Raw genomic sequence first — 16,809 nt, 5'->3', positions numbered from 1 at the left:
ATCGTTATGTACATCTTTAATCACGCTAATTATTATAATGTATTTCTTAAATTATTGTCAAGTAATATGGTGCGCACCTGCGCAAGACGCGTCATAGTAAAGCCTGCCTGGTTTCCATATGATCTGCAACGGTCTGAGATCTGCGACACGATCGCCGATAGGTCTGCGCCAAGTTGCAGACGTATGGAAACATCTGTCCCCGGCGTTTGCGGTGATCTGCGGCACACGGTCTGGATGATCGGGAAAGTTGAATCCAGTTCTAATTTCCCGATCATTACGACGCTTCCGACCCAGACAATTTTTAATGGAAATGTGTGTCTGAGATGATCTGCGTCCTATCGGCGACTCACTATTGTTTGCCTTGAAACACGTCCAATCTGACTCGAAGCAAGTGCGTTCCTTTTTCTCTTCGCTTTACAGACGATTAGGGATACGCTTGTCAGCGATCGTTTCAGATTTAAATAGAAACATTTGCTTCCTGTGCCTTCGATCGTCTGCAGTAAGACCGACGCAGACAGCTTCCGATGGTCGCAGACCGTTGTAGATCATATGGAAACCAGGCTTTAGATTCGAACTCGGGACCTCCGTCTTAATTCTAATTTTGAGAGAAATACGCCAGATAAGTAGTTCTGAACGCTCCTTCACCGTCATAGAAATGCATTTAAGCCGAGAGAATTCAATTTTGAATGATAATGATAATGGATTTTATGTAAGTAAAAAAACAAAACAAAACAATACAACCAAGGTGACACACCATAACACCAACAGGGTGTGGCCAACACATCGATATGCGTACAACAGGTACTGTACTGTACAGGAATCAATAATCAAATCAAACCAACTCATGTCAAATCGTATGCTGATTTTTGAGGAGAGGGGAAAACCGGAATACCCAGAGAAAAACCTCTCGGAGCAGAGTAGAGAACCAACAAACTCAACCTATATATAACTGACCCCAAGTCACGGAATCGAACCGGAGCTTAGTGGGAGGGGTTAGTGGGAGGCGAGTGATCGCACAACTGTTTCATCCTTGCTCCTTAAGTGAACGAGATTTTTGGAATGTCTTACTCGTTTCTGCGCGTCTCTCCCCATTCTCCCTCGCCGTTTCTACACTCGCTCCAGACTTTTCGTTTGAATATTTATCGCGTTGCTTGCGTTCGCAAAAAATACGACTGTTTTGCAGTCTATCGTTTCACATAACCCCAGTGTTATGGTACCATACGAAACACCAATAATTGCTTGACAAGATGCTTAATGTGACTTAATATTTTACCATAGTAACAAGAGATTGATCTAAACGCACCCTATATTTCGTCTTTAAACGCTTTGATCTCAAAAACGAACGCGGAGAGGCCCAGTTTTTAGTGATGAAATTGATTCTAAGGAGACTAGGCTAAGATAAAAATCTCTGCAAGTTAAAAGAAAATTCCCTGAAGAGGGTTCAAAGCCACCATAAAGAGGGTTTTGCCTTCACCTCCTAATAACTTTTCAGTATTGAAAATTGGGGGTCACCGATTTCGTTTTTTGAGATACAAGCATTTAATGACTAAATATAACTTGTTTTTAGACGGTCCTTTTATTGCTATAGTAACTTGTGTCTTGTTGAGCAATATTTTTAAATAGAGACGTACAGTATAGTGCAGTTTCTTAAAAATGTTAAAAGTGTTGAGTCTCCTTATAACGAGTTAAATGAGTGCGATGCCCGATAGTCCATTGTTCAAATGGAAAGAAAGAAAATGACAGAAACAATGCTCTCTGATTCTTTCAGTAGGAGTTGTGCATCGAGTGGGGTAGGGTGGCTTTCACCCCACTCCCCCCACTCCAAATGGAAGTTAACAAACAAATATATATTTATGTTTTCAAAACAGACTGCTAGTTTCTCCTATTAACAGTTATAATTGGACCAGTTTTTATTCCAACGAACGGTGTCGCTATGATAAAGTTTTGCCCTTTTTGGAAGTGGCCAGAAACTACAACACTGCTGTATAAATAGCACTCGAGTCAAGAGGTTTTGCAAGACTCGTGATTCATTTGCTAATATTCTATTTTTGACTAAGGTAGTTAGAGATATTTCGGGTCATCATAATTTTAAGCTAGGTTAAAGAACCACACAATTCTCACTATCCCAGCAGTTAAAAACAGCAAGTAAATCAGGGAGTAAATAAAATTGGCAACAGACACGCTTGAGCTACGAAAATAATTCAACCGGAACTTCGTCCATGACAACCCACTGAGTGTATTATTCGTGGACAATACATGACAATTACAAACAAAACTACGCAAGCGCATGTAAAATCCACAATGTTCTGGCTTCGGCGTGTGCCTCAACTCGAGAAACGAACGGCACCGAAGAAGAAGCACTTCTTCTCCCTGAAGTGTATTGAAATGGAAATATTTATTCTATACGAAGCAAGATGATCCCTTGTATGTTTTTACGCTTTATTTGCGTCTATATATGCAAGGTAAGAAATTCATTGCTGATTCAGTGACGAAAAGTAAATAAGGTTAATTTCAGAGTGTCATATTCATTCGCGATTCTATTGCTTTAATTTACTCTTCGTTGAGCTGTTGACAAGAATTATGATTTTGAAAAGAATTGAAGCTTGGTGAACGAAAGAGATAACGTCTATACGATAAATTTCAGGCTTACAAATCTGAAATTGAACAGCAAAAGAATTATGTACATTTCACTTGAAAAATCGTCCTCAACGCAATCGCAATGTTTATTTTGATTTTGTGAGACATTCGACGATAAATTTATCACTCAGAAGCCTTTCTCGACTTGAATCTTCCCATTGCCTTGTTTTTAATACCAAAATAATTCACTAAAATATTATTTCAAATTCATTTTGCTGACGTTTTCGCTTGTTATTTTTGCTACTTTGACAAATAAGTACTTACGTACGGATTTGACGCACGTTAATACCCGCAGTTATCACTGAAGTCAGGTGGGTGGATATCAAGTCACCGTCTGGCCAAGATAGCGACATTTCCCTCGTAAACCTGTTTAATTAATGGGTTTAAAAAGCTTAAAGATTTCGCAGATAACCTAGTCCTTCCTGAAATGAAGAACCAGACGTTTGTCTCCTTAATACTGCATTTTATTTTCAATTCTTCATTTTATACTATTACTGCATTTTATATACAATATTGTCCATAGAAGTTCGTCGCGGATCTTGCAATAATCCAAATTCTCCTTTGTAAACTTTTAATCTTGAAAACACTTATTGAAGTAATGCATCTTATTCCCGCCCTATTCATCAGTGAAATCAAATATTTAAATTTTAAGATCGTTCAAAGGTTCTGAAAGTTCGTTGGCTCAGTGACAAAGTCAATAATATAATTATTTATCATTTGATACGTAAATTTAATTTTAAAATGTAGTCGTGACAGTTGTCAGACCTGAAATGTATCTGTAATTGGCAAATTACGTAGAACAAAAAGTGGATAGCCTCTGTTTTTGTGGACTGAATTTTTTGTAAGAGTTATTTTCAGCTGTTCAAAAGTTCAAAGTTGACAGCCTTTTGCTGATATTTTATAATGGGTAATTACCGGTAAGGCCATATCTGTAATGCTGACAGCCAGTAGTCGTAAAAGCTTTAATTTTTGTGGACTGTGGCGTGACCTAAGCAGAAACAGCTGTAAGTCAAAAAGGACTTTGCCAAGTGCTGGAACATGTAGATGTAGAATTTGTTACCCTTTTGCTTAAAAATATTTTGTTTATAGGTAAATGTTAAACCAGGTAGCTCAGTTTAAATATTAAGCTGCCAATGAACTTTCATGCAGGAGGTTGCATGCGGTGTTTCCAAATGCCTGCTAGAACCGCTCTCACTGGGTTGGTCATAATATTTATTGAGGAGAAAGTGTTGGCAATAATGACTGTCACCTGCGAATGGTTTTGAGTCGCATTGTTTTCACCTTGATTTTGGACTCAGGTACAGTGGGAGGCCCAGTCTTTGGAGACACCAGTTTCCCATTCCTGTGATATGTGATATCAAGGACTCTTGCATTGTTTGCAAAGAGCTGGGTTGGGATGAGGAAAGCCCTTGTCCCGGATGTCCAAACCATTGTGCAATGTTGTTGAAAATATAATTGCCTTCAAAAATGTGTTTTTAAAGTAAATTAAATGCAATATATATTTCGTAAATTGAGGAATGATTTACCAGCCCAAGAGTGAGTTACCAGAGTTTCATTAAATAGTACCTGGTTCGTGTCAAATTGAGCGGTTTTCAAGTAAACGTGACTTTGGCCTGCTGTTTTAGTCAACCATACTTTCCTTTCTTTTTCTTTCCCAAGTACTGTATTTTGATAAGAGTGAGACATCAATGTCTAGCTGCAAAACTCAGACGACCACCTTACACAAAGGCTTGATGGAACCCCTCGGAGTTAATCAAACACAATGCTTCTGTATGCATATTGCGCATTGAAACCTGTATCAGCCAGATGCAGTTTCATCCCAAAAGAAAATTTGCTCCTTACAAAGTGACCTTTTCTTTTGAAGAAAATTGAACACATTCATCTAATACCATTCATAACATATTCAATGGTATAATAAAGCACTTGTTGACAAGTTAATTACATTAACCTTTGCACAGGAGGAAAAATGTGTTCCTCTAGCAGTTTCTCATTTCTTGTGCATCTGCTTTTACTTACTCAAGAATCAAGCAGTGGAAATTGTGGACAAACTTTCAAGATTCTAAAAGGCTGTCACCTTTTGGCACATGATTCTCTGCTATTTTAAATGCACTTGAGAAATTTGGTTTTAAATCCTACATAACTAGCAGACGGAAATAAGTTGGATATGTAATAGGATCTCTTGCTGCGATCAACTGTATCCACTCACTTCCGGATTTCAGGGCTCCTAACATCATTAATTTTGTAGGCATTGAGGTGCATCTATAATTTCAACCATTTTTTTTTCGTGGCAATCATTGCCTTGAAATGAACTTGGAAATGATCAAAATGGTGAGGGGTTAAACAGTCTTGTCGGTTTGTAGAAATTTCAGTAGGCTCATTAGGTAAATAAAGAGGGTGTATTTTGACACCTGACCCCCAAAAAAGTGATTCAAGATGTAGTCGTATTAAAAGAAAAAGGAATACATGCATTCTGACCTTCTTTCAGGAGACACCTTTGAGATTCAAACTTAGAAGTGTCAAATTTTGTGACCTGTTAATGCAAATTCTTATTTATAGCTAATAAACATTGGAAGAAAATTTGTACTTTAACCCCAATCAACAATAGACAATTGCAGGCCTGCAGGTATTTATGAACAGATTTACATTGCATAGGGTAAAGTTACTCTGCCAATTTTGTTAATCTGCTTAACCCATTGAAGCAGCTTGTTTTATTTTTTTAATATGCAAGAAATTGAGTTGAGATCTCCTCTTCTTTGTGCGAATACAATGTAACTTTTCATAATTTGGCAATTTGATTTTCTTTGCTGTCTTTATTGTAAAGGCAAGACAGTTTACATTCATTTTAGACATCTTTTAACCTTATTTCAGGATTTAGGGCTAGAGTAATGTAAAAGCAGTCTTAACATCTGCATAAAGCTAACTTGAAAGCAGTCTTTTTCTCTGTGGTGAAAATGGATCATCCAGGGGTTATGAGGTCTAATGAAGGCACTGTATTTTCCAAAGTTTAAATTTTTTTCTTTCTTTTAGGAGGGAAGGCATTTCATTCAGGCCTTTACCATGGTCGTACATCAGTAGCCCCCACCCCCCTTTCATTACTTCTGCACACTTCTGATACATGTCTGTCAAGCTTACTGATACATTGGCCTATTGGGTTACGGCTTTGGGCCTACAATAGCTATGGTTTGTGGGAGGTTTGAGGTTTGAACCCAAGGTGGACAACCACTCAGGCTCTCGTAATAAACCTAGGAGACTGTGCTGCCTTTCGGTTGTCACTTAAAATGAGATGGCTAGACTTGAACCACTGGCCTTGTCTTTCTAGTATTCAAATCATGTGGGAACCCACTAGTTTGGGGCCCGTTCCTAGCCTTGTCTACAACCAGTAAACTTGTATTGAACTCAGTGCCATTCACTTCCCTGATTGATTGTAAACTTGATAACAAGCAGAATGGTGGTCAAGTCCTTTAAACGGGATCATAAATTAGTCTTGAAAAGCCTCAGGGGGACTGACAACATGTAGAAAAACTTACATACTTCAATTCACTTTATGATTTTCCAATAATTATAATCACCTTGGAATTTTTTTCGTCTGTACTGCTGCCTTAATATGTTAATGTAAATTAAGCTGAAATTCCGCTTGAGATTACGGGTAGTTACCTGTCAGTTATTAAAGTGGGAAGCTAAGTGCCGAAACAGGAGACTGTGATTATTAAGCTTGGATAATGCTTATTGCATCTGTTTATTGAGCCTTAAAAAGGTGTTGGCTTTATATAATATCCATTAGACTTTGGATTAAGTCAGTATCATACATTTATTGGGTATTATACTTGAAGAAAGATATGTTCATGTAGTTTTGTACACTCTGCTGCAGTCCAAGGTATTTGTCAAGTGTGACCTCTTTGGCTTAAAAATTATTCCCTATGAAGTATTTCTTTTGAAAAGTTGGTCTGTATGCAAGTCATGTTTACGTGTGCAAACATGTACTTAGTTTAGATCTCGAAGGAAAGGAAAAAAAAAAGGAAAGGAACTTTATTTAAGTGTCTAGTCATTCTAGCACTGGAGTACTAATTGCGTGGGGAGTACACTGTAAACTGAAATTAACAGTTAACACAGATCAAGTCAAATGTTGGTTTTTTGAGGAGAGGCGAAATCCAGAGTACCTGCAGAAAAACCTCTCAGCGTAGAGAACCAGCAAACTCCAGCCACATATGACGCTGGATCTGGAAATGGAACGCTGGCCGCATTGGTGGGAGGTGAGTGCTCTCACCACTGCGCCATCCCTGCACCTTAAATACATGTAATAATAATTATTATTGATATTTTCTATAAGCTTGAAATAGCCTGAATTTCATCCATACATCTCTCTGCTGTGTCTTCATAAAGACCTACAATTTAAGTAGCCTTGTCAGTGGCTAAAAGTTAAGGCTACTTTAGAATTGCTGCCAATGAAACAATGATTCATATTCATTAATATTATTAGGAAGCATTGAGAGCACTGGTGTTCCACCTTTCATGTTTATGTTTGTGGGGTTCAGTTTCCCAAATTAAGGTCAATGGGTTGAGTTTGTTGGCTCTCTGCTCTGCCCCATGAGGTTTATCTCTCTTTGATCATAAGCCAATGTTTGATTTGGTCTAGCTACTTTATTTTCATCGGATTTAATTTGTTTCGCATTCTTTCTTTCTAGTTGGTAGAGCTCAACTTATGGCTTTCTAAGCTTGAGACTATTAAGAGATAATTATTATTTAAATTTATTGAGTACTGTTATATTATACATCTTACTAACTGAGTTCGAGGTGCGTACTGTAAGTTATGGACTGAGTTTTTTGCTGTTCATTTATGGCCCAAGCACGAAGCACGCGGGCCATAAATCAACAGGAAAAAAAAGAGGATCCTTAACTTACAGTATACAGAACCCAAGGAAACGAGGTTAGTAAGATATTGATTACCGGATGGGTATATCTCTGAGGTTGATCTGGTGCGTGGGCAAGGAAACTAGTCGAAGTCAAGTGGAAGGTTCGACTGCCACAAAGATTGCCGTGTCAAAATCCGAAAAACTAAATCTTCTTGGCTGTTTGAAATAGTTTCTTGCAAGATTCAAACAGTTTTACAAGTTTATGTAACAGAAACAACATGAAAAACTTGCTAGATGTATTTTATCGAAATTTTAAATTAAGCGGGCTTTACAGCGGGCCATACAGCAGACCTTATTGTAGAATACAGCCTGCTAATTTAGCCAATCGCAGCGCACATACTATCTGAGAGATGTAATATATTTAACGATTATCCAAGCAAGATCATTGTCATAGCCAAATGTTCAGTGGCTTGCTTACTCAGCATGAAGTTTATCCTTTGCATCAGACCTTCAGTTATCTCTCCTCAATTTTCATGGCAGTTCCCAGTGACCCAGCATTTTGGGTTATTTTAATGTCATTGATGGTAATCTTAAACCCTGTCAACCATTCTTAAAAACCAATCTTAGGCAGGGCACAGACAATAATACATTACAACAAATTAAGTGCTTTTCATGTTCTCCAGCATGGATTTACTTGTATTTAATTCGCACCACCTACTTTACATGTATCAGAGATTTCAAACCCATACATACTGTACAGTCATGTACTTTTACACATCTGCCATTGTATGTACTTCCTGTACAACCTTCTACTACTGCCAGGATAAGTATATTGTTATGGACAAAACTAAAGTGTAAGTTATGATCATGTAAGAAAAGAAATAAATTATCTTTACTTATTGAGAATTATCTTACAAGAATTTTAGAAAGAATCAAAACTTGTAGTAGATCTCAGGAAGAATTAAGTAAGATCTTAGAGAGAATCTTTGAAAGAATCTGATCAAAATGTTGTAAGATCTCAGTAGGTATTTAGTGAGATCTTGGTTAATGTCTTGAAATAATGTGTCTTAACATCTGTTTCAAGGATCTTTCAAGGTCTTACAATATTAAGAATCTACCGGTAAATGTGACAAGGTCTTACAATTTTTTTGTAAGTCTGTTGAAAGGTTAATATTAAATAAGATTCTTTATATGATTCATAGTATGCAAAGAATTTTCAGTTGATGCAAGCTAGGAACAGGGGTGGCAATTTACCATCGTACTCATCTGATGTCTACAAGATACTACAGAATATCGATTAGGGTAGAGGCAGTGTGGCCCAGTAATTAGAAATAATTAGGGTGATTGCTTTGAGATCTGGGCATCCTGGGTTGAAGACCGGTTCAGACCATTCCTTGAGTTTAATCCTGGTAGTCCCTGGTTCAACTAATCTTGGCTGCAGTTGTAAATAGCCAACTGGTTGTCTCCAGCCAGTTGGGATGCTTAATAGTTATCGTTCTGTTTTGCTCTTGAATGTTTTATTGACACCTTTGGGGAATGATCAGTAATTGTGTGTGTTTACAAATGTAATAGTTAGTGTTCAAAATATCTTTTCATGATAATAGTTCTATTTTTCCAGGGAACCTTTCTGAGGCTACAATTGAGCTAATTACTAATTAGCGCATTGTTCAGAATGGACTCAGAGCAAGAAATGCCCAATGCCACTCCACGTGAAGTTGACTTGTTTGCAGAAGAAGCTCTTGAAGAAGTGTTTGAGACAATCGACAGTTTACGAGCACAATTTGACCAGCTGCAAACACACTGCGAGAAGCTGGCAGTGGAAAAGGCAAACATAGATCAGCTTTTGATTGACAAGGAGACTGAGTGCCAGCTAATGAAAGAAAAACTGCAAGAGGATATTGGAAATCTTCGAAAAGTCAATTTGCAGCTGTTAGCTTCACAAAAGTCTTTCAATAAAGGTACAGTTTTAATCTGCTTGCATGAATTTTAATTGAATTTATTTTTGCAATTTGTTGTCAGTCTCGTCAACTGCCCTATAGAGTTGTTTGATTATGCATTGTGTTGCATTTGATATATATGATTGTACAGTACATGAACCACCAATGCCAACATTGGAAAAAGTGCCCCAAATGAACCTATAATCTAAACAGGCAAGTAGAAGAGTTGGACTGGATTAACTGGGGTTGCTCACCTCAATTGAGGCATAAAAAGATAAGGCCTCGGGAAAATACCCTTTAATACTAGCACTTATCTTTAAGCTAACCATGCCTAAATCAGGGCAAACATTGAATTTAAGTTTTGGTTTACAAAACTGTTTGCACTTGAACCGAGATGAGCGATCCCAGTTGATCCAGTCTGACTTTTGTACCTTTCATATCCAAACAGTTTGATGGCTTTACTCTGGTTTCAACCATAACAAATGTTAAAATTCAAGACCCAATGTTTCAACACTTAATTGGTATGGTGTCTTGACATTAAGGGGATCATAGACTGCTCGCAATCTCTTCTCAGTTAGTCGAACCGCCTGCTTTGGTTGCAAGTCTATCACCATTCTCCCGTCGGCTCACTTGCGTGACCAAAGCGGGCAGTTCTACTAACTCAGAAGGGATTGCGAGCAGTCTATTGGGATTGAAAGAAACTTTTTATGCTCACTGATTAGCATCTTTTCGTAATGAGATGTAAAAATAATGTGCTTGAGGTAAGAGGTAACCGACTCATCATGGTTTACAAGTTGAGGATCTTACCCAAGAGAAAGAATCATTAAACCACCATGAGACTTTGCAAGATGTGCGGTATATAAACCTTAAACCATTACAAAGATGGGTGGACCATCACTATTAATTTTGTGGATGACATTAGCTTGATAACTTAGGACAACATTTTTGCAGTCTGCATTGAGAAAAACGCCTTGCTTTTAAATACTGTCCTTATAATGGCAAGCACATTAATTTTAAGTTGATGAATTAGCCGCTTAATATGTACATATATAGCCTGGACATGATTGATCACAAGATCTAGCTTGGATAGGTATTTTTCTAGTTAAAAGAATGAATATTCTACTAGGTAATTAAGATCTGAAGAAAGTGTTGCGCGTGTGTTTACTTAAGTGTACTAAAATAAGGATATTTTTTCCAATCTAGGAACTTTAGATTTGGGTTCATTTGTTGTTGATTCACAAAAGGTTTATCAAGAAAAAGTTGAGGCTGAGGCAAAGGTAAATGAACACACTAAAATATTATTATTTGGAGAGCAGAGGTCTCTTTATTTTGCGTTCACTGGGCTGACTTGTGCGGGGAAAAAAGACCTGTCCGTCATGGGTCAAAATGCACTTTGATCCAAATGTTAGATGGTTGAAACTCACTTTGATCCACTGTTCAAAATGCATGCCTCGATCATGATATGTAACATGCTGACTGTGACTTGAGCCTACTGTGTCTCTCACATAATTCTGCTGTTAAGTGAGCCTGCACAACATGTATAGATCGTTTTCACGTGACGTCATCATTTTCTAAAATCCAAAACTAAAGAGCCACGAAAGTTTTTATCCTCATCAGGCATAAGAGGCGGTAAATTTGTATCCATTTGCAATTTTAAAGCTCAATAGCGTGCTTCGTTTGGAAACCAGAGCATTTTGAATTTCTGAGTTATAGCAGTGCGTGACACGAGGCGACGATCGAGTTTATTGAGAAATATATATTTATCTCATGGTTTTGAGCCTTTTTAGAATTTAAAGCATTAGGAAATGTGCTTAGGTAAATAGCTGTCTGTTCAGTACAGATGAAGATAGTCAAAGTAAGTAACAGATGTTGACACTATTTTCCGGTCGCCATATTGGTGCACCACAGATGTGCACCAACATGGCGTTTTCATACTGGGCTCTGTAAATTTCTGCGAAACATTTCGACGAATATCTGAAGTTTGGGGAAACGCACAGGCCTAAAACTTGGAGAAGTGTCTTCTTTATTTATCTTCTACAACATCACAAATTCTTGACTATTTCCACTGGATGGTTTTCGATTTATTTTTTTATTGCGTGACAGTGAAAACGATCTATAATATCATGTGAGGATTTGGTCGCCAAGTAACCTCCCCACATGCTCGACACTGAGTTTTATTTGACCCATGGCAGAGATCTCTTTTATCAGCTGAGGGAACGCAAAACAAATGCAGAGGGAATGTCCCAACCTAGCTGTTATTAATTTTTGGAAATTTTGTTTACTTCAAACTTAATATTGCAGAATAATAATAATAATATTATTATTATTATAGTCTTGCATTTTTTTGGAATTTGTGGTGCAAGCATTCCAGATACTTTTTCAGTCAGTCAAAAAAAAATGGAAAGATGAAGAGTATTAAATTATATTATGTAAATTATATTTATTATTATTAAATTTTGAACTCAGTGGATTAAAATAACATTATCATATTCCTTTATAGCAAACCAATAGAGAATTCATAGAGAAGTTTGTCATTGCCTCAACACCATGGTGATGAAAAATGTTGTTTGCTACAAACGAGAAGCCATGAATCATGTCATTTCGGGATTAGCATAATTATTAAAATTGGCAGATACCTATAAATTATTGAACAAGCAAAGGAAACAATCCAACTAAATGCTGGTTTTGCTGCATTGATTGATGTCAGTTCAACCTTCTTATGCAACTCCTTGGCAACCTATAATTATTATTAGTGACAACTGTACTGCTGATTGAAGCAGCCTTCACCACAGTATAGAAATGGCACAGGGTCACTTCATGTGTTATGTAACACTCAAAACTAAGGAAGACTGACCGATATGTTACATGAACTCCAGAAATATTGAAGCTGTATTGTCACGTCATAATTTATTATTTGTTGAAAACTTCACGTCATGCCAAATTGTATTTGTTTGCAATCCAAGAAACCTGGCTTTGTAGTCTATGCTGGCCGATGCTATTTAAGTACATTGTAGTTTGGGCGCATAATTTTATATTCAAGGGATGCCTGACAGCATTGAATACAACTATATTTTTATACGGCCTTTGAACATTATATCCACATTGCTCATGCTACCCGTAGTGTGAAAGACATAGACAAACCCAACAACAGACAAGGTGCAGTTTCTAAGATCTCTTGCTAGGGACAAGTATGAATTTGAAGACACTCAATCAGACTGAACATAGACGAACGGCTAAAAATACTGATTCGATCAACCTGGTGAACCACAAAATTGACTGGGACTCTGCTATTATTGCTATCTAGATTTGAGCATAAAATTGTGTGACACACATTATCCTCAATCTGAGAGGAAAATATCTTTAAATTGTGTGAGAGCAAATGCTGGGGCGCTCCTGTCAGAACTTCTAAAGTAAACTGCGTGGATGTTTGTGGGACACTTACCAGTACTGGTATTTTCCTTGTCTGACAGGACCAGAAAGAATACTAATTGTTTGAAGAGGGTAATTATTATTACTCTCTATTTTTAAAAGTTTATAGGGTGTACTATTGCATAGTGCCCTCACACTCACAGGTGGAATAACAAGACAAGGGAAGAAAACAGTAGATCCGGTAGAAAAAAAAAACCCATGCAGGGTCGAGCATTAATTTTGAAAAAAAAAACAGTCCACTTATTTCAGCAACCAGGATGTAAATTCTGTTTGCATTGGTGGCACGCAGTTCCAAGTTCTCTCACCACTAAAAGAATTCTCTTTACCCTCAAATCTACAAAACTGGGTGTTCTTTATAACTGGTCACCAATGCATGTATTAATCCTGCTCAACTGGATTTTAATAGCTTCTTTGAACAGAAATTATAGTTCTTTTTTCCATGTTAGTTGTGACGTAGATCCACTCCAGAGATGAAGCAGATTAATTTTACTGACACCTCTTTTTTATAGGTAGATGCTCTTCAGTTGCAGTTGCTGGAAAAAGACAAGTACATATCAAGCTTAGAATGGCAGCTTGTGGATGCCGAGGCTACCATCGCTTCAATCCAAGTAGAAAGGGATCGCTTAGCTCTTGAGCTGGACTGTGCACTGGGAAGGGACCAAGAGGACCTTCATTCTCTTGGCGCAGTTGGTAATTCACCAAGTAAGGACCCTTTGGATCACCTTGATTATGGCTTGGTGGAGTCAGGATATGTGGATGACATGCCGGTGAGGCGTGTTCGCAAACAGCCACGCAGGCACTTGAGCGACTTAACAACACGTGGTAGCTCACATGTAGATGATTTTGGTGCAGTCATCATGGTGAATACTAGTCTTTCAGATTATGACGTTCCAACTTTAGCAGAAAAGGAAGTTAATGGACTCGGTAGCCTAAAACGAGCTGCTAACTTCAGTAATATTAATAACCTTGATCCAAATGAGACATTTAGCGACAAGGCAGGCACAGATCACGGACAATGGGAGAGTTTTGATGATGTCGATGGGGCTTTGCCGAGCTTGAGAAAAAATAAATTTGCCGATGTGAGTAATGAAGATGCTCGAAGAAATGAAGGGAGTCCAGACCTATGGAGTTTTACTCCTGATAGCATCATCAATGTATCAACTGGTGAGTGCATATCGTTATTTGATACTGCATGGTATTTGTTATTTGATAATGGTGATCACACTGTGGAGTATTTAATATAATTATTGTTACTCTTTACATTACTCCTTGAAACCAAAGACTAGAAGCGTTTTACATTGTACAGCTGTTTGTTTGGGGACTTTGCAATCTTTCTCTTTTATGTAAAATGTAAATGTAAACATGTTGTTTATAGTGGAAGTGCACTTAGCTATCAAGCTAGCTTACACACACCCCACTTTTTGATAATCTGAAAGAAACATTCAAACTTAACAGAAACATGGTTAAGAACCCCAATTGGCACAAGGCAACCAGTTGGCTATAAGTTACAAAGCATGGTGTAGTAGAATCCGGGACAACCGATAACAAATCCAAACCAGAGGTAAGAACGGGATTTGATAACCTGGGGCAACCATTATGCAAACCCAATGACATAACCACTGGACACAGTGCTGCCTCCTAAATTATGGATTGAAATTATCAGTATGATTTTTAATACAGGTAGATTGACTTCTGGGAGCAAGACTTGATAGATTTTACTCTCAGCCGACTGTCTGACAGCAAACAATTTTATTCATCAATGGGGAGAGAATAGCACCAAGTGAATTATTCCGTAAAACATTTTTGACCACTTTTGGTGGAACTATATGGTTCACGCACTGTAATGACCTGAATTTTTTTTGCAGGGGAAGAGCTGTCAGCAGATGAAAGCAGACGACTTTCAAAGGACTGCAGCGCCTTGGGTGAAAACACTGACGACATGGAGAACCATATTGGTGACATGATGGCCAATGAAGTCAACACAGAGAAAAAGGCTTTACAAATAGAGAGACCCAGGAGCAACTCTGATATTCCAGCAAGTGTAAATCGTAAGATTTTGAGTGAATCTGCAAGCACAAAGGACAGCTTCAAAGAGCTGGACAGTGTTGGTAAAATTTCATCATCCAGTAATGCAAACGGACTGGATGGCCCTGCCCGGCAGCCAACACGAAGATCGGCAAGTGACGTGAGCTCTAACAAAAGGCTGGATGAATATCATAAATGGAAAGTGGCTGGTTGCAAAGGAGATCCACCAGCAAAATTAAAAATATCACAGTAAGTAAACCTTTTTGCTGATCAGAAACAACCACTCTTAATAATAATTATTATTGGAACTTGGGGTTTCTTGTATGCCATTTTCTAAAAAGAAAAAGCAAAAACAAGCAAGCCAAGTCGGAGTCTTTGTGGAGATGTTTATGAAGTTAATAATATCTTTATTATTGTCATCGGTGGGAGAGGGGTGTAATCTTAACTGGGTCAATTGAACTGAGTGCATATACCTTCGAATCAAGTAGCTCTGAGACAATACAATACTAGTCTGGTTTCAAAGCACATGGTAGGTCCAGGAAGAGGTTGGGATATAGGGTGTTTAACAGCAACTAAAGTTAAGTGACATCAGCATGGTGGATTGAGCCATACAGCTTGCATTCAGGAGGGAGTGTTTTCCCTGCACCAGGCTTCTTAGTATAATTAATAATAACATTATCATCATCATTATTATTATTATTATTATTATTATTATTATTATTATTATTATTATTATTGATGATGATGATGACGTAACTAGTTATTTTCCCTTCCAGGTGCTAAGGATGTTGAAGTTGCTAAATCCCATTGAAGAAATATCTTAATTTGAAATTCAAAGTCACCATGACTGAGGAGCTTTGTTTACTCAAAGGTCTTATTATTGTTGCCTCTTGTACAGATTAACAATGGCATTAAACTGAGCACTGTACATGTAAGTTTAGATCGTGCCCTTAAATTATGTTCAAAGTCGTGATCGAGCCTACAAGGTTAAGTCGTCTGTTATCATGGCACTGATTTGTTTTTCAGAAACGTTTTGAAGCCAAATTTTCTTTCCATTCTTCCAGGTAATTTTTTCTACAGAATTTGTGGCAATGTGCAGTAAATGTGTGCTTTAAGTAGTGAGATTCACTGATCCATTAATTTGTTGTTAATATTATTTTGTACTTTAATCTGGGCAGTTTTTCAGCATGCACAAGCTAAGCCCAGGGCAAGGATGAAAAGTAATGATCACATACACTGTAGTACTGTTTTTGTTGTGAAGAAATTATATAAAAACGTCTACCGGTACATTAATTTTGATATCTTTGCTGATATGGTGCAATCATATACATGTAGTGCAAAATGGTACTTCAAATAGTCTCGCTGTATAGACATTGCTTTCTTAATAGCTAAGTTATTAAGTTGCAAATTAATGTTTTGTGTCATTAGATAAGTCATTCTATTTCCTTTTCTAATGATCGACCTTTCGAGAAAAACTGATCATAACTGATCTCCAAACACATGCCTACAGTAGTATAATCAACTGCTGCATTTGTGAGGGAGATAAGGCTAGAATTTTTTGTTTTTGCAAATTAATCTGTGTGTGAAAGTTACAGACTGAGGATTTTGTTATTTATTTATTATTTATTAAATTAAAGTGCAAAATGTAGGATGGTTTGTTACGAAAGAAATAAACTAATGATCAATAAGACAAATAATTATTATTTATCTTGCCCTCAAACTTGCATTGTTGTCTATTTAATAAGTCAGTCTGGAACTTTTTGGGGCACAGAATCAGATACATGAAGCCCATGTCTAGCTTTACAAGTTTAGTAGCTACAGCTTGATTTGCAATAGACTTCAAGCTCCTTTAGGCTGTCATTGTTACAACACACCTTTAACCTGGCGTTAGACAGAGTAAAATCTATTAAGACTCACTCAGTGGTCAATGG

The 16,809-nt window shown here is 37.4% G+C and overlaps 2 protein-coding genes across 4 annotated transcripts in view; one reads left to right on the top strand and one right to left on the bottom strand.

Moving 5' to 3' along the window:
- The window catches only part of LOC138003375 (uncharacterized), an 18,349-nt gene extending 13,876 nt beyond the window's left edge, over positions 1-4,473 (bottom strand). The window contains exon 1 of the mRNA XM_068849417.1: positions 4,204-4,473. Within this exon, the coding sequence (XP_068705518.1) occupies positions 4,204-4,323 (120 nt within the window). The 5' untranslated portion in view covers positions 4,324-4,473. The remainder of the gene's footprint in view (positions 1-4,203) is intronic.
- On the top strand, positions 2,131-16,809 carry LOC138003374 (uncharacterized). 3 transcript variants are annotated; one of them, XM_068849414.1, is made up of 6 exons: positions 2,131-2,462; positions 9,106-9,445; positions 10,628-10,701; positions 13,363-14,017; positions 14,719-15,127; positions 15,655-16,809. In XM_068849414.1, the coding sequence occupies exons 2-6, from the start codon at positions 9,160-9,162 to the stop codon at positions 15,659-15,661; spliced, it is 1,431 nt and encodes a 476-aa protein (XP_068705515.1). In that variant the 5' UTR covers positions 2,131-2,462; positions 9,106-9,159; the 3' UTR covers positions 15,662-16,809. The 3 variants fall into 3 exon arrangements, with proteins under 3 accessions (XP_068705515.1, XP_068705517.1, XP_068705516.1); XM_068849415.1 differs by lacking the exon at positions 2,131-2,462 and adding an exon at positions 6,371-6,511; XM_068849416.1 differs by lacking the exon at positions 15,655-16,809 and having other exon boundaries at positions 14,719-15,131.

Source organism: Montipora foliosa, chromosome 5, assembly GCF_036669935.1.
Source record: "Montipora foliosa isolate CH-2021 chromosome 5, ASM3666993v2, whole genome shotgun sequence".
Taxonomy (NCBI): Eukaryota; Metazoa; Cnidaria; class Anthozoa; order Scleractinia; family Acroporidae; genus Montipora; species Montipora foliosa.
Note: the sequence above shows the minus strand (reverse complement) of the source record. Positions and strands in the feature narration are given on the sequence as shown.